Source organism: Taudactylus pleione, unplaced genomic scaffold (assembly GCF_031769625.1).
Source record: "Taudactylus pleione unplaced genomic scaffold, aTauple2 ptg000030l, whole genome shotgun sequence".
NCBI lineage: Eukaryota > Metazoa > Chordata > Amphibia > Anura > Myobatrachidae > Taudactylus > Taudactylus pleione.
The window spans coordinates 2,372,401-2,399,461 of NW_028284432.1; the positions used below are offsets into that span (position 1 = coordinate 2,372,401).

Consider the following 27,061-nt stretch of genomic DNA (forward strand, 5'->3'; position numbering starts at 1 on the left):
TAGACAGGGAGGAAAAATAACAGACAAGGGGGAGTCAGAACCGCACAGGAGTAATGAACAATATGCTTTGGTCTACAGACCCAAAAAAAAGTAAAAATCGTATTAGCTATTGCTGTAACCAACTTTGAATAATTGTTAACCGCATTATGGATGAGAAATAATGTGTTGGTGGTGCTACCCAGAGTCAGTAAGGAACTTACAATGGAAAAAGAAGACTCTTTGCTGGGGGCACTACTTGTATACGTTAAACGGACGTATTTAAAACGTAACTTTTAATCTATAACCATTAAGATAAGACATAAATAAACAAACACATAGTTTTCATAACATAGACAATGTTATCCCTGTTTAATTTAGGGACAATGCTTAATGAAAATTGTACCTACATGAGAGCAATGCCTCTTGTAAAGCATCAAATTAGTCAGAATCATTCTCAAAATTACAAGTTTCATTAGTATGATAATGATAATTATAAGCCCAATTGGTCTGATGTTCAAACACACTAGAAAGTAACAGGGCAGCAGCAAAATGTAAATGCTCAATAAATCGGTTCAATCTATTAAAAAAATCACAGCTTAATATCAACTGAGCATCCAGAGCAAAGCACAATGGCTGAAGCACAAGGTATATAGCAGTACCATAAACTGATGAGTAACAGTATGCTCCAATGAGTATTATGGACTACTCAGGATATACTGTTAACAATTCTTTTCTGAAAGGCCCCAGAGGCTGCAACACCACTAAGCAAGAGGCATCACACCATGAAGACCAAGGAGCTCTCCAAACAAGTCAGGGACAAAGTTGTTGAGAAGTACAATTCTGGGATGGGTTATAAAAAAAAAAATATCCAAATCTTTGATGATCCCCCGGAGCACCATCAAATCCATCATCATCAAATGGAAAGAACATGGTACCACAACAAACCTGCCAAGAGAGGGCCGCCCACCAAAACTCACAGACCTGGCAAAGGGGGCATTAATCAGAGAGGCAGCACAGAGACCAAAGGGTAACCCTGAAGGAGCTGCAGAGTTCCACAGCAGAGACCGGTGTATCTGTGCATGTGACCACAATAAGCCGTACACTCCATAGAACTGGGCTTTATGGAAGAGTGGCCAGGAAAAAGCCATTACTTAGTGATAAAAATAAGAAGACACGATTTGAGTTTACCAAAAGGCATGTGGGTGACTCCCCAAATGCTCTGATCAGATGACACTAAAATTTAACTTTTCGGCCACCAAGGAAAACGCTATGTCTGGCAAAAACCCAACACATCCCATCACCCCAAGAACACCATCCCCACAGTGAAACATGGTGGTGGCAGCATCATGCTGCGGGGATGTTTTTCAGCAGCAGGGACTGGGAATATGATTTGAGTAGAGGGAAAGATGGATGGTGCTAAATACAAGGATATTCTTGAGCAAAACCTGTTTCAGTCCACCTGTGATTTGAGACTGGGACGGAGGTTCACCTTCCAGCAGGACAATGACAGGAAGCATACTGCTAAAACAACACTCCAGTGGTTTAAGGGGAAACATTTAAGTGTGTTGGAATGGCCTAGTCAAAGCCCAGATCTCAATCTAATTGAGAATCTGTGGTCAGACTTGAAAATTGCTGTTCACAAGAGGAAACCATCCAACATGTAGGAGCTGGAGCAATTTTGCCTTGAGGAATGGGCAAAAATCCCAGGGGCAAGATGTGGCAAGCTCATAGAGACTTATCCAAAGCGACCTGCAGCTGTAATTGCCGCAAGAGGTGGCTCGACAAAGTACTGACTTTTAGGGGCGTGAATAGTTATGCATGCTGAAGTTTTCTGTTATGTTGTCCTAAATGTTGTTTGAATTTTTTATATATAAAAAAAAAAAAAACTTCACAGTTGTAGGCATGTTCTGTGAAAGAAATGATGCACACCTTCAAACAATCCATTTTAATTACAGGTTGTGAGGAAACAAAACATGAAAAATGCAAAAGGGGGGTGAATATTTTTGCAAGGCACTGTATATAAAGGTAGCACAATATAGTGTGCAACTGCACTGCTGGTAACCCCCTGGAGTGACAGTGCTTTATAAGGCACAAGTTAGCTTCCAAAAGTGCTACATCTGATACAAGGGAGCGTGCAAGTGCATTAGATATGGCATCATGTAGTGTGCAACGCAGTGTCAAGTATGTGATAATCCTCACAAATGTGAGGTACAATGACCCTCTATACCTTAGTATGGCAGGGTACAGTAGAAGAAGGGGTTAGTTATAACTGACAGTAGAGAAAAGGAGAAGTCAGAGTTCGCGCAAGTCACATACAAATCAGAAAGAAAAAAAATAAAATTTTCTGCAATGGGCACTAATATCAACTACACAGACCACAGTGGCTGGTAGGAAATAGCAATGTATGACCTGGCCCTTGGGAGAGGTATACAGGGAGACTGGACCCAGCGATTCCCAGAGACCTGCTTGCCTAAAATGGCTGCCGTGTGTCTCTGAGGGAGCGGAGGAGGAGCAGCCCAGGAAACACCAGGACCGCAGTGGAATGACGCCCTGAGCTGAGGGAGGGGCTGCACGGAGAGTGCCTTTTTCCCCTGGCTGATGTTAACCACCGGGTCCCCTGGCCTTAATTATGCCTCTGCGGTAGTATGTTAATTTCCCAGTGGTCTAATGGAGTGGTGGGCTGCCTCCCCAGTGTCCACATCAGCACCTCTGGAGACCGGAGGCAAGACTGCACTATTATGCTGGTCCCCGCAAACGGGCTTCCGCCTTACCTGTCCCCTGGATTCCGGGCTGCAGTCTGGGGGTCCTTGGAGCTTGCTAGCTAGTCCCCCTCGGAGCCCAGATCCTTGCCAAACACCAACTAAACTGAAGTGCCCTCAGGCTGTGGGGGGGTATAGGGGAAAGGGCCGGAGCATCCTGGGATTGATAAACTTTACTGTTGGTGTCTGGTCCTCCAGTTCCCAACTACACACCAATGTCTCCCTGTGGAGCCCTATGGACCCTGAAGAAGAAAGTATATTTACTGTAATAACACATATTAGCAATAAAACACGTATTTAGTGCATTATTTTGTATCAATATCCCCTTTATATTATAGATGGATATCTAGTATTATAATTATGGGTTTTAAAACTATTTTATAGAAAAGTGTTACACTTTTCAGTAGACTGCCAATCCTTTTGTTTCGGTCTCATAATCCTTGTTACCCTGTCACTCCTATTCATGTGGGGGCTTGGGGGCTTTATTACAAGGTTAGGGACAGTGTGTGATGTCATTGGAAGAGTGGCCATGGCCTGATATACTGGAAATAGGTCAGAAAGCAGACAAAGGGCTGGTAGACGCAACGTTCCAAGATGGCTCATAGCCTATACACAGGAATAGCACAAAACAGCAGCATAGGCAACCTACACAAGTCACATGTAAGTAACAGATAGTTATGTTACATTTCAGTTAACATTGCAGCAGACAAGGGGATGTGGTTGGCGTCCTGAAGCACACAATGCCGGCGGACAGAGGGCCTGATTCAGACCCGCTCGCGAGCGCTGGCAAGCGGGTCGATGGTGCCCTAGTGCGCATGAAGGAGGGAGCTCCGTCGTGCGCATGCGCGAGATCCCATGGGAACGCCTACCGTCTGGGGCCAGCCCCACTGACATCACAAGTGATGTCAGTGGGAGTGCTTTCGGCTCTGTTTGAGCCGAAAGCACACTAGGGTTTGCGGCAACGAGACCCTACCACAAGGGTCTCGTCGCAAGCACGATGGTCGCGAAGGTCTTGAACATCGCGACCATCTTCCTGGCCGCTCGCTATAGCTGTGGGTGGTCACCCACAGCTATACGAGCGGCCAGGAGGACGCTCTAAAAATCAAGAAGGACGGCCCTGATTCAGAGCGAGCGCTCTGTCAGAGCGTCCGGCTCTGAATCAGGGCCAGAATCCAGGCACCAGAATCCAATCCAGACAGCAGTCAGAATCCCGGCTCCAGAATCCTGGCGGCTGCAATCCTGACATTGAGTATTAGGGTTAGGTGTTAGGATTTGGCACTAAGAGGAGGGTCAGGATCAGGCTGCAGGGGGGGGGGTTATGGTTAGGCTGTGTGAGGGAGGGTTAGGATTAGAGAAAATCCACCATCGGGATTATGCTGCCCGAGATTACCATCACCGGGATCGCATACCCAACCCCAGACAAGAGAGTGAGGGGTTTATTTACTAAAAAGCTTACTTAGAAAGCAGTCAGTAATCAGCGTCTTTCCCCACAGAAGTTAAAGCAGCAATGCTATAATGCTGTAAAGTCCACATACACATGGTTTTGCACTTAATAGAATTGCTATTTTAAATTCCACAAGCTTTGAAATGCTGTGACTTAGTACATAATCCCCTGCTGGGTCATAGAAGGGGAATGTTATGCTATACATGTAACCAAAATAATAGTATTATCATACAGTGTTAACATTTGCTGAAAAAGGAAAGAGGTGATTAATATTTATTCCAGATCTATTTAATACAGTTATTTGTCTATAAATAGTCATGAATGTGCAGCTTGTCCCGGCAGGCTATATAAAGCAGGCTAGATATCTGGTTAATGGAATTTCCCTGGAGCAATCGGATCAGGCTACTAAATTCAGATGCATTAATAATGTAATAACATATGCCCCAGGCGAGAGTTACACTGCTGCATCCGACACATCTCCTAAGCGCTGTCTTTTGCGTCAAGGGAAACGCATCTGCTTTACCGAATAGTTCGATGATGGGCAGAAGAGCTGGGCAAAGAAGCAGCCAGTCTACAAATGGCAGCGTTAGCTGGTCCTGATGCCTTCCTGAATGGGCTCCAGAAGCAAACAAAAAATATACAGCTCATTTACAATGAGATGCTACCTGCCCACATACCGTGTGCTTCCACTAGGTGGCGCTTCCTAGCTCAGCGATATCACTGGGTTCGCCATGATGATGATAGGGATATGGATATTTAGAGCAAGCGGGAGACAGTCACATTAATATGCAGTATATATAAATATGAACTACTCCCTATTACAGGCACTTCCCACAGACAATACATGAGTCACTCAGCTGGGGAACTTGCAAATCAGTGACTGATGCAGAAGCCCAGGCTGTGTTACTACTAAATGGCTTGGCACGGGCGAATCCACTAACAGCAATTGCAGTTCTTCATATGAATAGTTACTTCTGTTCCTTGGTGTTACAAACACATAAGTAATTAATTATTAATATTAAATGAATCACTGTTCTCCTCTGTTATCTTTTAGTTTGTTTCCTTCTTTTACTGACGAGTCTCAATCAAATTGAGGATCCAGCTGCTGAAACTGAATTAAAAGAATTAAATCCCTTTTACCTGTTTGGTTCCGTGTCTGCTAGATAATCGTAGTTTAATAATCCTCCACAATCCTTTCCTCTTCAGCGCCTGGAAAACGAGGACAAGCCATGCGTTACAGCGACCGTGGAGATAATAGGACAAAAATCTTCATTTCACATAACGAGGGCAAACAGAACAAAGGGGGAGGGGGGAGGCTAAATAAACCATTTAAACCCCTTCAGGTTTTTTCAAAATTGATTGACAGCTATTGTGAATTATTAGAACAGAACCACATACATTACAGTCTGAAGATATTTTGTTTCTTTTTCTATTATTTTTAACTGAATTGAAAGTAGTAACACACGGTACAACTTAAATGGACGATATGGACGATAACAATATCGATCATATCGTTAATATTGTGCATTTTTCAGCCACCAACGACCTGCAATACGCAGGCACGCATGGTCGATATCGACAATCGCCCGTGCATGCAGGCCAACTTGGTCGATATCGACCAGGTTACTATAGGGACCTGCGATCGATGATCGCGGGTCGTTATAGTCATTGGTGGGTACATGGTGTGCTCGATGATCGATAGTCTAGCACACCCGAGAGATCGAACAATGATATAGTTATCGTTGCCAATCGTACAGTGTGTACGCACCATTAGACTTAAGGTGCCTACACACATAGCGATCTGCACACGATCCCAAGATGTACGATTTCCCCTGAACTCTCCCCCGGCAGCTCCCCGACAATCCTACTCACGATTTGGGGTAAAAAATGTCCAATCTGACTTATGATCTATCGTGCATCCAGTGCATTGTGTCCCAGATTGGCAAATCTGCCCTACAGACAGATCTGAAGATGCGATGTGCGACCAGCGGAGACGCGCATTGGCATCGTGATCGTAAGTGGACACTCATGATTTGGCCATATTTTACACCATCTCTCGTCACGATTCGTCGAAATCGGCCAAATCGGGTAAAATATCGCTGTGTGTGTGGGCAGCTTTACATTACTATGTAATTGTCTGTTAATTTGTACATTGTCATACAGCAAATACAAATGTATAGAGACAGAAGATTTGCCTATGGAATGAAGAAGATTTTATAGCCAGGGCTCTTAAAACTGAACACAAACACTTTTCTGTGATCATAACTCCCGTCTTTAATATTTTGATTATATGAATAGTGACAGGAGGGACTCCCGAAGCTATTCAATAAACCGCGCTGTTTGGGCGCGCTAAGGATTTCTTCTTGCACCCCCCTGGGGATGCGAAGAGAAATCCAACCAAAGTGCCGGATGCGCGGCTGTTTTTCTGCATAGCGCAGTGCTAACAGCCGCGCGCCCAGCACTTTGGTCTGGTCAGAGAATGCCAGTTACCGCGCCTTAATGACCGCGATAACCGGCATTCTCCAACCACACAGTGCACTGAATTGAATAGATCCGGGAGTACGCTCCCTGCGCTATCCAATTCGCGTTGAATTGAATCGCCCCTAATGTGATGCAACTAGGATGCAGTAAGAGACTGTGCCAGTTAATCTGCCACTTGTATATCTGTGTTCGACTGAGGCTGAACACGGAACTTTGCGTGGAAAAAAGCTGCAGCCGCTGCATCGTAGCACTTCGCATGCTGAATGAGAGACTCATCGCGATATACAAGTGTCACATATCAAATGAATCAGCGCAGTTTCCTGGTGCGTCCTAGTCACATCACATTGCGGCTTAGATGCATTTTCCTCAATAAAGACACAAAAAAGAGATCCGGCGCCAACAGAATGTCATGGGATCAGGTGTGACAAGAGGGGCTGTTTTTACAACAAAGTGTAAGTGCGGCAAAACCGTGTGGTGAAGGCGCCAAGGGGGACATTCCATCCGCTGACAGAGTAACCCACACAGAGACAACAAAAGGTCCCTTCATACAAAGCTGTATGAATGCCGCAGAGGTCCTCAGAACACAAGCTCGGAGCCTGCGGGTACCACACACGCTGCAGGACACAAGCTCGGAGCCTGCGGGTACCACACACGCTGCAGAACACAAGCTCGGAGCCTGCGGGTACCACACACACTGCAGAGCACAAGCTCGGAGCCTGCGGGTACAACACACGCTGCAGAACACAAGCTCAGAGCCTGCGGGTACCACACACGCTGCAGAACACAAGCTCAGAGCCTGCGGGTACCACACACGCTGCAGAACACAAGCTCAGAGCCTGCGGGTACCACACACGCTGCAGAACACAAGCTCGGAGCCTGCGGGTACCACACACGCTGCAGAGCACAAGCTCGGAGCCTGCGGGTACCACACACACTGCAGAGCACAAGCTCGGAGCCTGCGGGTACCACACACACTGCAGAACACAAGCTCGGAGCCTGCGGGTACCACAACGCTGCAGAACACAAGCTCAGAGCCTGCGGTACCACACACGCTACAGAACACAAGCTCGGAGCCTGCGGGTACCACACACGCTGCAGAACACAAGCTCAGAGCCTGCGGGTACCACACACGCTGCAGAACACAAGCTCAGAGCCTGCGGGTACCACACACGCTGCAGAACACAAGCTCAGAGCCTGCGGGTACCACACACGCTGCAGAACACAAGCTCGGAGCCTGCGGGTACCACACACGCTGCAGAGCACAAGCTCGGAGCCTGCGGGTACCACACACACTGCAGAGCACAAGCTCGGAGCCTGCGGGTACCACACACACTGCAGAACACAAGCTCGGAGCCTGCGGGTACCACAACGCTGCAGAACACAAGCTCAGAGCCTGCGGTACCACACACGCTACAGAACACAAGCTCGGAGCCTGCGGGTACCACACACGCTGCAGAACACAAGCTCGGAGCCTGCGGGTACCACACACGCTACAGAACACAAGCTCGGAGCCTGCGGGTACCACACACGCTGCAGAACACAAGCTCGGAGCCTGCGGGTACCACACACGCTGCAGAACACAAGCTCGGAGCCTGCGGGTACCACACACGCTGCAGAACACAAGCTCGGAGCCTGCGGGTACCACACACGCTGCAGAGCACAAGCTCGGAGCCTGCGGGTACCACACACGCTGCAGAACACAAGCTCGGAGCCTGTGGGTACCACACACGCTGCAGAACACAAGCTCGGAGCCTGCGGGTACCACACACGCTGTAGAACACAAGCTCGGAGCCTGCGGGTACCACACACGCTGCAGAACACAAGCTCGGAGCCTGCGGGTACCACACACTGCATCTGATGATTTTTTAATTTACTCTAAACATGTCAAACAGCTCAAATTTTGAAGGAGGACATTAAAGACACTGATAAATAATTAAGCATAGAAAATTAATGCTAAAATGCCCGCAAGGCTCTCTCTCGTTACTTACCGTGCCCACGTCGTCCTTGTAATCCGTGACCTGTTTGTAATGGGGGGAGCCGGAGAGAACCCGCCAGGACGTCAGGCCACACTGCGTCGCCTTAGACACGCCATCTTCATTTGTCTCGCTGCCTCCGACTAGAAGGAGCCTGAAAGACACAATCAGCCAAACACATTCTTTATATATAGTGACATGTTCATGAGATTACCCCTCGGACCCCGTATTCACAACAATGAATATTCACTAAATAGCAGTGACTGAAGAAGAGTCTGGTCCTGCACAGTAATACAGACTGGAAGAGAAATCACCGTTAGGGTTGGCCATACATGCATGCTCCGATCTGGCGGATCAACTTGGGGTCCAAGCAACAGCGGCAGGATCCATGTCCAATACGGCCACACACACACACACTTGTAGAGCATCACTGGGGTCAATGGAATAATAAGTGATCAGCAGTGAACTGCTGGCCACACCTGGCGCTTAATTAAATAAGAGTCAATGAAAGTGTTCTGCAGCAAGTAATTAAGGGTTTAATTAGAACCCTGGAGACCGCAGTCTCTAATACCCCTTTTACACCGAAGCTAAAACCCGGGTTTTTGAAGGGTTAACCCGGACAGCTCCCTGGTGTAAAAGGGCAGAGAGTTGGATCGCTGGGTCGAGTGACCCGGCAATCCAACCCAGGTAACTAGCAGGGTTTAACACGGGCGTAGTCCGTGAAACCCTGCTGTGAGAACAGCGCACTCCGGGTCACGATGACCTGGAGTGCGCTGCTAGCCGGCCGATTGGTCCGGCTTCAGTGGCGCTTGGAGATGACGTCATCTCCAAGCGACCACTTTCACTCCAAAAAAGCCGGGTCTATGCAGACCCGACTGCGGTGTGAGCGGCGCTGACTCGGGAATATCCAGAGTCGGCGCTGGCAAAATTCCGGGTCTGATCCGGATAGGAACTTTGGGCCTGATTCAGAGCCGTTCGCTATTTGCGGTCGTTCGTTCAAAAACATGGGGTGGCTATTCAAATGATCCGTTCGCAAATTGCAGTCTGTTCACACCTCTAAGTCTGAACGAGCGTGCAAAACATACGCTCGTTTATTTGTTAAAAACGCCCCCTGGCCGCTCGCACCATACGTCATGTCCGCTATTTATTAGATTAATCGAGTACATCGAACAGCGTATGAACTGCTCGCTATTCTTGTGGTTGGTTTTTTCAACCGCTATTTTGCGAGCAGTTCTGAGTTAAAAAAAACCAAGTGACGTGGTCATTGACGCTGCTATATTAATTATGCACACACATAAAACGCCCGTTTTGACCTTTAAGCACGCCTGCGTTCGAATTGCACTCCCCCGTTTTCAAGCACCTTCCCCTGTTACCACCCACATACGCCTCATTCTGTCACTCAAAATAGCAGGCACTCGCTATATAGCGTACAAACGATTTTCGGCCGCACTGACTGGTTCGCGCATGCGTACTAAAAACCGTACGCATGCGCAGATGTGCGAACATCGCTCGGAACGAGCGTACGGCCGCTAGCGAGCGGCTCTGAATGAGGGCCTTTGTTCCAACTCCGGGTCAGACCCGGAATTTAGGTGGAAAAGGGGTATAAATAATGACAAAGGAGAATGATATAACTGCACCAAACACTGTATTTTATAGATGAATACAAAACTTAGATATTTTAAATATAGATCGGTTTGCTGTCTGATTGAACAGGAGGCTTGATTAGAATAAAATGTGTTAATACATATACCACATAAATATTATACACATACAACAATTAACATATAACATTGTGTATTGGAGTATAACCACTGTTTTGTAGAGATCTCCATCTAGGAGACTGGATAGCAAATGGAATCGTGATATACAGGTTACTGTTTATAACGGGGCCCCAGTTATTAATATGTCTAGGCAATATAAAACCAAAGAGTAAAACCACAATTGATATAACGTCAAACTTCATATGAAAAAAATGATAATTCTAGTATATATGCCATATATTGGAATTATATAAGGAACCTTGCATGCATACAGAGCTGTTGAATTCCCGGTCCTGTGTAGAAATAAATCAGGGTTCCCAGCTCATTAGATACTTGTTGTTACATATTATTGCAAATGTATCTTTAATCCTGTAATTGAAAGCAAGTGTGTTGCAATAGTAATGTTCTCACACAGCCAGCCTGAAATATGTACACTCCGCAGCAGAGAATGGCATACTGGCGTCCCAGCAGGTGTAAAGATGACCACGTGTGCTCAAACCAACCTCACTGCCCACAGCTGGCAGATGCTGTAAGTGCGTGCGCGTGCCCCAGTCGTACTGCACATGCTGTGACACAGAATGATTTTGGACGCAGAAGCTGTGGATTTTAGTTCGGGTCCCTAGCAGGTAACACAGGGGGTGGGGCTAGCCAGATGCGGGCGTGTCTACAGACGCAGTAGCACAGACACCGGACGCCATGTTCAGACGCAGAAATTGCACCTGCCGTAGGGCTGGTGCAAGTTTAGATGGTACAGTACCTCCGATGGCGCATCTAAAGTCGCCACGTGATGGATTAGCGCTGCTGCAAGTGGGCATCTCAGTATGGTCAGAATCGGACGCAGCATTAGCATAAGGACGGAGCCGCGTCTGCATCCACTTCTGAATCAGGGTCAATATGTTGACTGAGATGAGACAATGTTTTGGGTACGGAGGGTAATCCCGACTCATTTTCTCAATCCCGGTACTGAAAAAAATCTTAATCCCAGGATTCCTGGGAGACACGGGATTGAGTTAAATCAATGCCGGCCGCCCACAGCACACAGAGACTCCAGTGCCGGCGGGCGTGGCCGTATAAGGGGGCGGGCTGGTGTGCGACTGCACAGCGTGACCTTTATGATGTCATACATAGCCGCCCAGTCATAGGAGGCCTGGGAGCAGCGTCTGAGCCGGCACAACTAATGCTCAGTGCCGCCCCTGGGCTGCAGACCAGACATGCCAAACCGTACACTTTGGGCACCAATCCTGGGATTGAATTCCCGCCATTAGTTGCGCGCGGCATCTATTCACCCGGTGGAGATAGGTCACCGCAGATTTTACCTCCAGCGGGACACTGCGGCCCGCGGGTGCGTGGGAAAGGCACAAGGCAGGCTGTTTTAGCAGAGCGCATTTTGCCCCTTTAAATTCGGGCAGGCAAAGGCTCCCCGCTAAACCAGCCTAATGGGAACACTAGTATATATAATGTAACATTGATTACAATAATATATTACCATGACTGTATACATCAGCTTTAGCGACGCATTCAACATTTTAAAATGTGCCCCCTCACTGATCAGCACCAAGTCCAAAACCATCCTAGAGTGAGCACTATGTAACGTACGTGCAACATCAATTAACTACAAAACGCTGCGTTAAATAGAAGTATCGGGTCTGCCTAATAAATTCAGTTATGACTTTGATAAATTATTTTACGGGAAAATAAAGAGACACACAAACAGCGGCCGTCCTAATGTGCGCTGTATCATAACAGCAGAAAATGTGCCAATCTCACAAAAAGTAATTACTCCAAATCATAGTAATTGCGCTCTCATTTGTTACTAGGCAAAGGCTTCTGCCAGTTGGAATCTACACGACACAGGATTAAAATGGCTCAGAAAAAAAAACCACACAGAAATATAAATAGGTCCTGCCTGCAGCCGATATTATTCAGGAGATGACAGAAGTGTGTGATGTGCGGCTTGCAGGAAAATTCCATTCGGGCTAATGTTTACAGCACCGTGTACCCACGCACTACCCTGTGTGACAAGTCAGCAGGTGGAAATTGCACCTAATTGTCCGCGCCTTTGTTTTAAAAGACAAGAGTTTATTACTCATTCCTAACCCATCACTTAAGATGTCACTTCAAAATAAGTAAAAAGCACTTACAAGGATTTAAAGTGCAACTAAACCGAAAGTTTTATTTAGAACATACAGTGCTCCGTCTCTAATCGCTTGATGAAAGTGAGTGCTGCACCAGCGGGGATGGCATATCCCGTGTGATATCAATCTGTACATACAGTACCAAGAACAGTAACTGCAAACGCACCCATCCAGATTTGGGGGACTGACAGTTACACCTACATGATCCTGGATGGGGAGAACGGGGTGTTCTTACATAGGCCATGTACAGTAAAGGTGTCTTCACTTAATTGTCAGACCTGGAGAGAGAACTGGGAAAGCCGTATGATTTGCGGTTGCTCAGGGGCAGGTGTCAAGTGTGGACCGGTATTCGTGACCAGCTTGTGATTGGTGGATTACAAACATTCTACGTACAGTGATTGGTGCTTTTTTTTTCATTGCTCTGCATATATTGTGTGTTAATCATTGTGTTTAAGCAAATTATATTATCTTTTTTCATTTGCGTACACAAGATAGGGCCTTGTATCCACTATATTAGAGAGAAGCTTTTTGTAGTTTATTTGTTGCCAAATAGCAATGAAGGTGAAAACTGACCCTTACGTAAAGAAAATAAATCACACAAAAAGGTATATACAGATGTGTCCTCATTTATCTTTGCTGCAGTTGCACCAAACAGTGTGGCACCGTATAAAGTATAATAATAATTTATTAGCCTCGTGGGTGACCTGTCCCCTGAGTGATTAATGTGTAGATAGTGGCCCTGACCTGTCTCAGAAATTACTACTCTCGTCGCACCGAGTACTTAAGCTGCGTATGCCACTGCAACGGCTAATTTATGCACGCCCAAGTAACGGCGTTCAAGTGGTCTGGCAGGCCTGCGTTTCTCCGATCACTCCCCCTTCACCACCCCCCAAACGCTGAGATCCCATCACTCACTTTAAAGCAATGGCTTTCTTTCTGCGTGCATGATGGCAGTGCGATCGCAATGTTAACTCACCCACCATCGACCGATCTGCATATGCGCTTGCAATTGCGATCCATGCTGAATCAGGCCCCGTGTTCCGTTTACAGTCTCAGTCGCACACAGCTATACAAGTGTCACATATCTAATTAATGAGCACAGTTTCCAGACGTGTCCTGGGCGCTTCGCATTGCGACTTAGACGCATTATCAGCCAAAAAAAGACGCCTGCCGCTAGCAGAGTTGCACGGGACCTGGCTGCTCACTCACGCCAGGCATATCACGCTGCGTGGGGTATTGAGGCTGAGATGAGCTAGGACACATCTGTATGGCTTTAGCTTTCTGTTGGAGTATAACATTATTCCTGACCAGCCACGGCAGACGCTTTTGCAGCAAAAAAAAGCTGAGAACTGCAATGTAATACATGGTGGTTCTCGGGGACTCCAGGGCCAAACACCGCACCTCCGGCCTCCCAGCTGCTGGATGTTTGGCCAGAAGACGAATGTAGATTAGCCATTTAGAGTAGTTGGCAGTCCATCGTAAAGCGTTACTATATGCAATCTTAGCTAAAAGGCCTTGAAAGAGACAGGTTAGTTGAAGTTATTAGGCAGGTTTGGTATAAAATCCAGAAAAGTACATGACAATGGCAAGTCCAAAAAATTCCCAAAAAGGTCATTTTAAAATTGGGGATAAATATAGGAACTTGTATTTGACTAGTATTCCACAAAACATATGCAAAGTGAAAAACATTTTACTTGCGAAAAAGCAAAGCCTCAAACATAACTATTTGTAAATATATCAAGTACTGTACTTACAGGATGGTCTAACTTTTACATTAAGAATAAATAACTGAACACAATGAAGAACTACCTTACTGTGACCGTAATACACTATATAAGGGTAATTTTCTGTGAAAGTTGCAGGAAAAGCAAATGTAAGAATATTAGAGCTATTTAAATAAGTTAGTAAATAATATTGTTCATTATCTGGGCATGGCCAATCCCCAGCATACCACAGCTCTACTTCAATAGTAGAGCTTGTGTAACAGCACCGATGACCTCCCAACGTACATCAGGGTACGCACCGGATTATCCCCTCCAGAGGTTCCCAAGCGCGGTCCTCAAGGGTCCCCAACAGTTCAGGTTTTAAAGATATCCATGGCTGAGCACAGGTGGTCAAATCAAATTGACTGAGGTACTAATTAAGTCACCTGTGGTCAAGCATGCATATCCTTAAAACCTGGACTGTTACGGTGCCTTGAGGACAGAGTTTGGGAACCTCTGCCCTATTCCCATATTTTCTCTAAATACTGCTCGGCTTAGCCTGACTCTTGGCTGAAATTGAAAGGGAGGAGAATTTGGGACAGTCCTTATTATGAGCCCTATTTCAGAAAAATGTTTCTAAAATGGGCCAGCCTCTCCTGTAAACGCATTTCACTGTCGAAGTGCAACTGGAAGGCGAAAAATCTGACAAAAATAAAACCCTATGTTTCCAGCGGGTAGCGGCATCCTGTACTCAACCCGTTTCCTCCTCCACACAGCAAGGAATGCCCCAAGAACTGCGTACACCTGAGCACTTTCCCTCATTTCAGTAATCGCGCTCCAAGAGAAGAAAATCTTGTTTACACTGCATCTAAACTGTAAGGACTCATTCCTTCAGCCCAGCTCCCATCCGCTTGTACAAACCTTGGCTCCTCCGCCATTTTGCTTCATAAAACAAAGCACTTTGGAAGAAATCTAGATGTCGGCACCATGACAGAGGATGCTGTGCTGCATAAATGAGGCCCAATCTGTTTTTGTCTTCTTAATGCACTGACAATAAATTATAATTACCCACAAAGCAGAACTAAAACCAGTTTTCTAAGCCGAGGTGCGTTCCATCATCTCGCCAATGGCGTCATCTCCTCACTTTGTTCATACGGATGGTTTATGTGCATGGCAAATCATTCAGACTTGACCTTAAACGATGAACCACAAGTAACATCTGGCACTGTGTTTAGCAAAGCTTTGCATAATTCATTATTTATTGAGAATATAATGGTGTGCTCCCATATCTGCACAGCGGTGTGTGGTGGTACAACCTTAACCTTAAAGGCAAGTCTCAAGTATCCAAAACTATAAATACGAGTTTATACACCAGAAGCTTTTTTTTTTTTTTTAACAAAGGGCCTGATTCGACATGGATCGCAATTGCAACCGATGGTGCGTACTGAGCATGCACTGCAGTGCACAGGACAGAATTGCGATCGCACTGCAATCACGCACGCAGATAGAAAGCCACCGCAGATTGAGTGACGGGACGTCAGCATTTAGGGGTGGTGACGGGGGAGTGGTTGGAGAAACGCAGCCGTGCCTGTCGGTTTGAACGCCATTGCATGGGCGTGCATAAATTAGCCACTGAGACAGCATACACAGCTTGTGTACTCTGCATGCGGGGCCGATGTTACCGATGTACACACAGGACTGCGAGGCCTTACAGGTGTGAGAAAGCGGTAGTGAGCGCCTCTATGCTGGCTGAGCAGTTGCAAACATTAGCAGATTTTTCGCAGCAGAACTTTGTGCGTAATCGCAGCTGCAATCGGAATAGCAATCCACGCTGAATCAGGCCCAAAGTGCTGTAGACGGCTGAAGTATTAGACGCATTAGGGCATCTCCATAGTGCAGAAGGGTAGATAAATTACACTTTAGGATTGTGTGTGACACAGGAAATATTGATGGGGTAGAAGGAAGAATAGTTTCAACTAGGGATGAGCAAGCTCAGAATAGTTCGGATTTTTCCCGCCAAAAACCAGGTCTAAGAAAGAGGCAAAACGTCATCTTTCATGGACAAACATCATCATTCCTGGACAAAACTCTATAAAAGATGTTGTTTATCCATGAAAGATGACGTTTAGCCTCTTTCTGAGACCCAATTTTTGGTGGGAAAAAAAAATCTGAATTTGGTGGGAAAATCCGAACTAATCCGAGCCTGCACATCCCTAGTTTCAAATAATTATCGACAAATCCTAGAACCTAACGTACCAGAGTCAATAAAGAAAATGAAAATGAAAAGTGGTTTTATTTTAACGCCAAGCAATATGCATACATACATGACAATCAACCATGAAATATTTAAAGGACTGAGACGCGAAGGATGTGGAATGCCCTTTACAGTCCACTTATTTGAACCTCACAGAAAATCTGCTTTAGACTGATACCTAGGATACCACATGACCGACATGCAGGAAGGAAAATAGTACCTATACATATGTATACAGGTAACCAAATAGATGGTCATTATATAGTCTGGGAGGAGCAAAAGTGTTCGTATTGGGGAGAGTACATGTTGAGTCTCCCATACCCAAAATGCTTGGGACCAGGGGTATTTTGGATAACGGAATATTCCGTATATTGGAATAATTGCATACCATAATGAGATATCTTGGGAATAGGACCCAAATATACACACAGAATGCATTTATGTTTCATATAGACCTTATACACACAGCCTGCAGGTAATTTTATACACAATTTGTAATAAATTTGTGCCTTAGACAAAGTTTGTGTACATTGAACCATCAAAAAGGTGTCATTATCTCAGTCATGCCAAAAAAATTCTGTATTTCGGAATATTTGGATATGGGAGACTCAACCTGTACAATGATATGTGGAACAGGGCAAAATTTGGCAACACTATGGGGGGGGGGGGGAATGGGTATGTAATGCTGGCTGTCAGGATGCCTCCTGTCAGAATACTGACAGCGGCATTACGATGGTTGTTATCACAACAGGGGTCGGGTAAGTATACTTATCCTCCCCCTTCCCTCCCTAACCCTCCTCTCTTCTTGTAGACTAACCCTCCCCACCCCGCAACCTAGCCCTCCCCGTTAGTGCCTAACCCCCCCTTCTTGCCTATGCCTGACCCTCCCCCCTTAGTGCCCAACCCCTCCAGTGGTGCCTAACCCTCCCCTCTAGGGGTGCCTAATCCTAACCTCCCCCCAAAAAACCTTTCCCTAACCCCGCTAAGCTCCCTAAATCTAACCTTCACCTCTAGGGGTGCCTAACCCTAATCTCCCCAAAAAAACCTAACCCTAACCCTCCCCTCTAGGGGTGCCTAAGCCTAATCTCCCCCCAAAAGACCTAACCCTAACCCTCCCCTCTAGGGGTGCCTAAGCCTAATCTCCCCCCAAAAAACCTAACCCTAACCCTCCCCTCTAGGGCTGCCTAAGCCTAATCTCCCCCCAAAAAACCTAACCCTAACCCCGCTAAGCTCACTAAACCTAACCCTCACCTCTAGGGGTCCCAAACCCTAACCTCCCCCCCAAAACCTAACAACGCTACGCTCCCTAAATATAACCCTACTCTCTAGGGGTGCCTAACCCTAATCTCCCCCCAAAGGAAATCCCAGAGTGGAGGAATAATAAACAACCAAATAGGAATATTGGAATGGTGCAACAACCAGTGGGAGATAACAGGAGATCACCAGATCATAACAGATTCTCTATCCTCAGTCACCATAACTACTCTCCTGCTTTTTTAGACAGGTTGGACAGGAACCCATACCATTAATTCCCTATAGGTCAAGGGGAACTACGGGGGGTAAGAAAAGAGGAAAATCAATAATAATAAAAAAAAAAAAATAGAAAGAAGAAAATTAAAATGACAAATATAGAAAGAAGTTCTGATCAGACATTAGAGAAAGCCAATAACCATGGAAACGCCGAAAAAGTTATGACATTTAATCTTAGTGACCAAATATTATTAGAGGAAGAGAGGTCCTTATTGGAATGGGGTCTTAAAAATGCTCCATTGACCAAGGTCGACCTCTATATCGATACCCAGAAGTTTATTAGAAAGTTAAACCTAAAGAAATTTTCTTTATTAAATCAGACGGGGAAAGAGGACGATACTATAGAGAAGAAATAATCATTTAAACCTAGGTCCTCATTCTATCCAGTTCATTCAAAAGGAAACTTTCTTGAAACTTTTAGTAATTTAGTTAAAGTAGATTTAGAACAATTGGATGAACGAAAGGTCAAATATAATCTTACTTTCAAAGAGAGAAAGGCCCTTAAATACCTGAGATCTGATAAAAATCTGGTAATTAAGGCAGCAGATAAAGGGGGGGGGGTAGTTCTGCTGAATTTAAAGGATTACAAAATGGAGATATATTAACAACTGCGAGACAGAGACCTATAGGAAAATACGAGGAGACCCCACAAAGAGGCTCACATTACAGCTAAAGGAGATTCTGGAAAAGTATAACAAGAAGGGGATAATTACAGAATCTGAATACAAGTTTTTATATAATGAAAACCCCATTATTCCGACTATTTATGTCCTACCAAAAATCGAGAAAACCCCGATAGGCCTATCATCTCCGGAGTCGATTCCCTTACATCTCTATTGTCACAATTCATAGATTCCTTTCTCCAACCTTTAGTCTTAAAAAATGCTTCACATTTAAAGGATACGAGAGATGTTAGTAAACTTTTAGAAGAGATTTTATGGGAAGATGATTTTTATTTAGTGACAGCAGACGTCAGTTCCCTGTATACAATTACTGAAAATCATTAGGGAATTGATGTGACAGAGCGGATTTTAAATGGCAGCACCCTTGAGAGTGGTTCACAGGATTTTATCATAGAAGGCATACGTTTTATTATATATAATAATTAATTCATTTTTAAGGATTCATTTTTTATGCAAAATATGGGGGACCGCCATGGGCACTAGGTTTGCTCCGGGATATGCAAATATCTTTATGGGACTATGGGAGGATGAACAAGTTTGGAACAATAACCCATACCGAGCGAACCTAGTGACATGGCAGAGATTTATTGACAACATTTTATTTATTTGGAGGGGTGATTCTTCAGTTTTAGATGAATTCTGCATGTTTCTTAATTCAAATGATCGAAATATTAATCTTAGTTTTAATATAAGTAAGACCAGTGTGGATTTCCTGGATCTAACTATTTATATTGAAAATAATCAAATTAAAACCAGGAATTTTATTAAACCGACTGATTCAAGATCTTATATTAATAGAAACAGTTGCCATCATAAAAATTGGCTTGAATCTATTCCAACAGGCCAATTCAAAAGGGTGAAACATAACTGTTTGGACCATAAAGTATTTATAAGACAAGCTAATGAATTGAGAGTTTGCTTTACCTCATGTGGATATGATACAAAAGAGGTAAACAACTCTCTAGAGAAGGTCACGAAACTTGACAAAACGATTTGATTAAAAATTATGATGGGATCCGCTCAAAAAATGGAGATAATTTCAAGTGGGCTGTTATTACCAATTTTACATCTGATCATCATTTGGTTAAAAAAGTTCTAAAAAACACTGGAGTTTGCTAAAAAGAGATCCTGTCATTGGTAGTGAGTTACCTGATGCTCCAGTATGTATTTTTAGGAAAGCCCCAAATTTAAAATCAAAATTGGTTAGTAGTTACTGTGCACCACCCCCAAAAAAGATGATGAATTTAACTACAGGCTTCCACAGATGTGGAATGTGTATGGGGTGTAAAAACAATACCAGTAATTTTGGAAAGAAAAAAGAAGAGGTAACAATTAATGGAAAGATATGTACCATTAAAGAGTTTATTACCTGTCATTCTCAGAATATCATATAAAGGGATACAGTGCTCGTGTAAGAAATTTCAAAACGGCAGGACTAGCTGTCCATTAAAATTGCGAATAAGCAAGCACTTACGTAATATTCGTCGAGGACTTGAGAATATACATGGTTGTGAGATTACACATATAAAGAATTTCTATGGTTTAAAAATGGTTAATAAGGGGATGAGATCCTATAATGTTGCACAGCTATTAGCTAAACATGAAATGCACTTTATTTTTGATTTTAAAACTATTACCCACGGGTCTAAACAAAGACTTTGAATTAAAGTGGGTTTTGTAATATAATTCACGTAGTTTTATTAAATTTATACATTATTCTTAAACTCTTATTCTTACTCGTTTTTAGATGGTCATTTTTGTTAATTTATAAGCCCATTTCTAAGATGGCTACACGATTTCGCCCTCCTTAAATATGGAGTTGTTGAGACGCATATCCGGATATACCGGAAGCACGTGAACGGCATATGAGACGCTGGTGCCGGATGTACGTCACTGGTGCATGCCGGAATGCGGAAGTAAACCTGCGCATTTTGCTCCTGGCTAATCTGATTTCCCCGTCATTAGTTCTCCAATTTTCCTCTACAGATGTGTCCACATACATCCTTCCTCCGTGTGCTACAAGTCACATTAAACATAAAGCGTTGTGTGACTCGAGAATGCGCCAAGCGTCTTTTTCTTGCAACATTTTACCTTCAAATAAGTCTTATTTGCACAGTGATGTGAAAAGTTAGTATAAGCAACTTCTGCTGATTACAATGATATGCGGCATGCCTGTATTCTGCGTGTGACTGCTGCTGTATCTGCATGCAAAATGCTACGCTACAGCGTCAGCGGCTGTAACACGGTAATGTAGCATTTCGCATGCAGATATACCCGCAGTCACACGCAGAACACAGGCATGCCGCAGTCACACGCAGAACACAGGCATGCCGCAGTCACACGCAGAACACAGGCATGCCGCAGTCACACGCAGAACACAGGCATGCCGCAGTCACACGCAGAACACAGGCATGCCGCAGTCACACGCAGAACACAGGCATGCCGCAGTCACACGCAGAACACAGGCATGCCGCAGTCACACGCAGAACACAGGCATGCCGCAGTCACACGCAGAATACAGGCATGCCGCAGTCACACGCAGAATACAGGCATGCCGCAGTCACACGCAGAATACAGGCATGCCGCAGTCACACGCAGAATACAGGCATGCCGCAGTCACACGCAGAATACTGGCATGCCGCAGTCACACGCAGAATACTGGCATGCCGCAGTCACACGCAGAATACTGGCATGCCGCATATCAATTTAATCAGCTAATTAGACACATTTGAAGGTTAAAAGTTGCACAATAGGATGCTCAGCCCTAAAGAGGATAGAACACTGATGTATTTCCATAAAATGGGCGAAAACGGGTGACTGCCAACATTTTAATATTCCTGATGTGCTCTGCTAAATGGATCTTTAACGGTCTAGTGGAATTTCCTATGTAAAGAAAATTGTATGCATGAACTATTGTATAAAAGAACAAAGGTGTTGCAGGTTACAAAACTCTGGAATTAAAATTTCTGTATTTCAGTCTTCAAAAAGGCCTCCTCTTACTAATGTTACTTCAACACACATACTACAAATCCAGCCTCACACAATCTCCTTGTGCCAACTGCTGCTGCTCAGAGTGATCAGATGTTATGTTGTTGACATGCAGCAAATCTAAAGCCAAAAAACATCTCATCTCACACAAAACCTTCACTTCTCTCGTTTATGACAGCAACATCAGCAGTCTTTCCACCCTGTAAGGCAGAGCCATGATAGCTGGGAGTGATGCATACACAGAGCTGCGTAACATCAGCAGTCTTTCCACCCTGTAAGGCAGAGCCATGATAGCTGGGAGTGATGCATACACAGGGCTGCGTAACATCAGCAGTCTTTCCACCCTGTAAGGCAGAGATATGAATGCTGGGAGTGATGCATACACAGGGCTGCGTAACATCAGCAGTCTTTCCACCCTGTAAGGCAGAGCCATGATAGCTGGGAGTGATGCATACACAGGGCTGCGTAACATCAGCAGTCTTTCCACCCTGTAAGGCAGAGCCATGATAGCTGGGAGTGATGCATACACAGAGCTGCATAACATCAGCAGTCTTTCCACCCTGTAAGGCAGAGCCATGATAGCTGGGAGTGATGCATACACAGGGCTGCGTAACATCAGCAGTCTTTCCACCCTGTAAGGCAGAGCCATGATAGCTGGGAGTGATGCATACACAGGGCTGCGTAACATCAGCAGTCTTTCCACCCTGTAAGGCAGAGCCATGATAGCTGGGAGTGATGCATACACAGAGCTGCATAACATCAGCAGTCTTTCCACCCTGTAAGGCAGAGCCATGATAGCTGGGAGTGATGCATACACAGGGCTGCGTAACATCAGCAGTCTTTCCACCCTGTAAGGCAGAGCCATGAATGCTGGGAGTGATGCATACACAGAGCTGCGTAACATCAGCAGTCTTTCCACCCTGTAAGGCAGAGCCATGAAGCTGGGAGTGATGCATACACAGGGCTGCGTAACATCAGCAGTCTTTCCACCCTGTAAGGCAGAGCCATGATAGCTGGGAGTGATGCATACACAGGGCTGCGTAACATCAGCAGTCTTTCCACCCTGTAAGGCAGAGCCATGATAGCTGGGAGTGATGCATACACAGAGCTGCATAACATCAGCAGTCTTTCCACCCTGTAAGGCAGAGCCATGATAGCTGGGAGTGATGCATACACAGGGCTGCGTAACATCAGCAGTCTTTCCACCCTGTAAGGCAGAGCCATGATAGCTGGGAGTGATGCATACACAGGGCTGCGTAACATCAGCAGTCTTTCCACCCTGTAAGGCAGAGCCATGAAGCTGGGAGTGATGCATACACAGGGCTGCGTAACATCAGCAGTCTCCACCCTGTAAGGCAGAGCCATGAAGCTGGGAGTGATGCATACACAGAGCTGCGTAACATCAGCAGTCTCCACCCTGTAAGGCAGAGCCATGAAGCAGGGAGTGATGCATACACAGGGCTGCGTAACATCAGCAGTCTTTCCACCCTGTAAGGCAGAGCCATGATAGCTGGGAGTGATGCATACACAGGGCTGCGTAACATCAGCAGTCTTTCCACCCTGTAAGGCAGAGCCATGATAGCTGGGAGTGATGCATACACAGGGCTGCGTAACATCAGCAGTCTTTCCACCCTGTAAGGCAGAGCCATGAAGCTGGGAGTGATGCATACACAGAGCTGCGTAACATCAGCAGTCTTTCCACCCTGTAAGGCAGAGCCATGAATGCCGGGAGTGATGCATACACAGGGCTGCGTAACATCAGCAGTCTTTCCACCCTGTAAGGCAGAGCCATGAATGCCGGGAGTGATGCATACACAGGGCTGCGTAACATCAGCAGTCTTTCCACCCTGTAAGGCAGAGCCATGATAGCTGGGAGTGATGCATACACAGGGCTGCGTAACATAAGCAGTCTTTCCACCCTGTAAGGCAGAGCCATGATAGCTGGGAGTGATGCATACACAGGGCTGCGTAACATCAGCAGTCTTTCCACCCTGTAAGGCAGAGCCATGAATGCTGGGAGTGATGCATACACAGGGCTGCGTAACATCAGCAGTCTTTCCACCCTGTAAGGCAGAGCCATGAATGCTGGGAGTGATGCATACACAGGGCTGCGTAACATCAGCAGTCTTTCCACCCTGTAAGGCAGAGCCATGATAGCTGGGAGTGATGCATACACAGGGCTGCGTAACATCAGCAGTCTTTCCACCCTGTAAGGCAGAGATATGAATGCTGGGAGTGATGCATACACAGGGCTGCGTAACATCAGCAGTCTTTCCACCCTGTAAGGCAGAGCCATGAATGCTGGGAGTGATGCATACACAGGGCTGCGTAACATCAGCAGTCTTTCCACCCTGTAAGGCAGAGCCATGAAGCTGGGAGTGATGCATACACAGGGCTGCGTAACATAGCCTGGAAGCCAGGGATGACTACAAAGTGTTCTCTGTGTACAGACCTGACATGTACAAAGGATGCATTCCACAGTGGATGCAGGGCCCCACACACGTGGATTATAGATTTAGCTCATTTCCCACTATCCGTACATAATTAAATACAATAGGTATACCAGTAAGCACAAAAATAATAATGACATCTACGGAAGTACTGGAGTGCCTGGTGCTATTCCTCCTAATGACACAACTGCCACTCTGGAGCAGCCTCTGTTGTCCTCCCTGTGGTAGTGTAGCACACAGCTTGTCTTCATCAGAGCACTGCTAGGCAGAAGAGTGAGCCCATCAGCTTACATTCCGCAGCAGAGGACACCAGTCGCCGCCAGCAAATGAAGAAGACACCAGTTTGTCCATCTTGTGATAAGCCTGTCCCAAGACAGACCTAACAACATGCAGGTACGTATGGCTGTAGCTTTATTTCTTAGTATGTGCACTTCTTCCACTGATGTTTACATAGTCCAACTGGTTCCCAGATCTCACTGGCTGGCTCTTGGATCTTCCCTTATTCTAGGCATGGTATTCACCATGACACGGACATTAATCGCCAGGTACTGGGCAAGCAAACTGCGGGAGATGCAGGATGGAAAGATGGAAGGTTGCTTCCTAAAAGTGCTGAAAATACTTCCACGACCTCATCAGTACAGGCCAGAACAGCCATCTATCTTACGTGCCTACTCTCCTGGAAAGTCCACGGGAATCCTACATATTTTGAGAACCTTCCCGCAGCTTCTGCAATTTGGTATGCGAGCCTTTTATAGCGAATAGTACTCGTTGCCCCATGTCGTGCTGCAAAATGCATTTTGTTTGCGGTGGGGTAGGGTCATAATGACATAATATATACGGCTGGGCTCCAGGAAGCAAGTCCTACAGACACGGCAGCAATACCGCACCTGGAACTCTATAAAACGTCCAGCACAACTGACGCATGTATAATGGTGCTGGGTACAGCATCGTATCTATGGAGCAGTGGAGCACAATAACGCTAGGTACACACCTGAAAGATAAGAGGAACGATCCAGGGTTTGTTTGTTTCTGACAGCTGAAAACGATGCAGAGAACATCAGATTCCCTGTATAGACACTACATAAATATCACTCCTATGAACGATCAGTTCCTTGAGGTGATGTTTTTATAGATGCAGTTTGTCAGACTATATCTGTACACGCTGCATTTGCTGAACGACACCGGCTCACCGGGACTGACGAATGTCGTGCAGCACTGCTGATAGCAGGAGCCAGTCAACCCCGTGTGCTGTGTACACACTGCAACAATCGGACTGACTGGCCGAGAACCGGCTGATCGGCCCAATCAGTGCCTAACTTAAGTGCTATGTTCCTGTGCCCCCTGCAGCTGTGCACAATAGGGGTGGAATTTACAGACAGAACCTGCACCATAATACTGTAAGAGAGGTAAGTAAAGGTAAGTAAGGATTGCAGATAAAAATGGTTAAATAGTCCTTTGTTCTGCACAAGGTCACATAGATGAGATGATATTTCCCCAGGAACATTTAGGCGTTATGAATGCAGGCCAATCATTCGTTGCTGAATAATGTTTCCACAGTAACTCCGTCCATTTGTATAAATCCTCCCCATTGTCACAAGATCTATGAAAGAACCAAAAACTCATCTACCCGTCACTTCAGGATGGAGAAAACATATAGCATTCCTATACCGAAAGCTGACTTCTGTATTATACAACCCCCCACCCAGGATATAAGCAGTCTGCAATGTAATAATTGTCAGCCGCAAAGGTCACTCGGCTGGGATGTTGCCCTGGGGACAATGAAGTCCTAGAGATACGGTCGTATATCTTTCAAGCATTTAATAATGCATTGTCCCGATAATGGAATGTTTAATATAGTATACATTAAGTCAATGAGAAAGCCTTTTTTTTCCTCGTCAGTGAGCAATTAAAGGTCCACATGTAGCCGTTTATAGACTCCCTGTAATCAGCCCTCGCCTGACTTAAGAGCTATGCCACCAGATCAATGGAGGAAACAATTACCTGCTGTATATTACACCTCCCCGGTTTCCATGTGGCTGAGAGCAGAGCGCTCACAAATGTCACACTCGCCTGATTTGCTGTTTCATGCAACCTAATGGTGATTGCATAATCAATTACCCTCAATCTTACAGATCACTAGGCCTCTTTTCCCAATAGCCCATTTAGGAAAGCAAAGAAGGAGAATCCATGCACTATAGAAAATAAAAAAATTTAGACCATCGTCAACTGAAAAAGAAAAAATGGATGACAATATTCTATTGGGCCGAGATGACATAACAAATGACTTCTGTTTTCTCCAGCCAGTTTATGTCATCTCAGGCTCTCAAGGTGAATATCATCACTGGTACCTATCCGGTTGGAAAGCTGCTGTAATCATTTATCAACGCAGAGACTGCAGCCTCCTGAAAGCAGTTAAATATCACAGGGAAGCTCTCTCTCTCCTGCAACACAGCATCTATATGAGTAAACTGCGCCACCATGTGGTCAGGATTGGGAACGTCAAACGTACATTTTCTATATCTATAGCCAATGTCAAAGATAGTATTCTCCACATACTATACATAGATGCTGTATCTAGATATTTCAGTGCAGTGCTTATGGTACAGGAGAAAAATAAGATAAGATTTTTTTTTATTATTATTATTTCAACTGCTGCAAATTTTTCTCAGTTTTCAGCAGAGTCCTTGATTACACTTTAATCCCGTTACCGATATTACTTCCTCATTCAATGTCAATGGCATCCAGGACTGGATCGATGAGCAGCTAGAGGAGGTCACACTGTACAGTAAATATCGCACACATGACCCAGTCATATATATCAATACAGGGAAATATTTGAAAAATAAATATCAGCGGAACGGGGAAACACACATATATTACAGAAGACGGGAACCTAAACACGGTGGATAAAAGAATTTGATT

At 45.3% G+C, this 27,061-nt stretch overlaps 1 protein-coding gene across 4 annotated transcripts in view; it reads right to left on the reverse strand.

Annotated features, from left to right (window-relative positions):
* NBAS (NBAS subunit of NRZ tethering complex) overlaps nucleotides 1–27,061 on the reverse strand; it is an 890,452-nt gene that overhangs the window by 812,810 nt on the left and 50,581 nt on the right. For all 4 annotated transcript variants that reach the window (XM_088451840.1, XM_088451839.1, XM_088451841.1 and 1 more), the window contains exons 10-11: nucleotides 8,652–8,790; nucleotides 5,323–5,391 (exon numbers count right to left, since the gene is read on the reverse strand). In XM_088451840.1, the coding sequence (XP_088307966.1) occupies nucleotides 5,323–5,391; nucleotides 8,652–8,790 (208 nt within the window). The remainder of the gene's footprint in view (nucleotides 1–5,322; nucleotides 5,392–8,651; nucleotides 8,791–27,061) is intronic.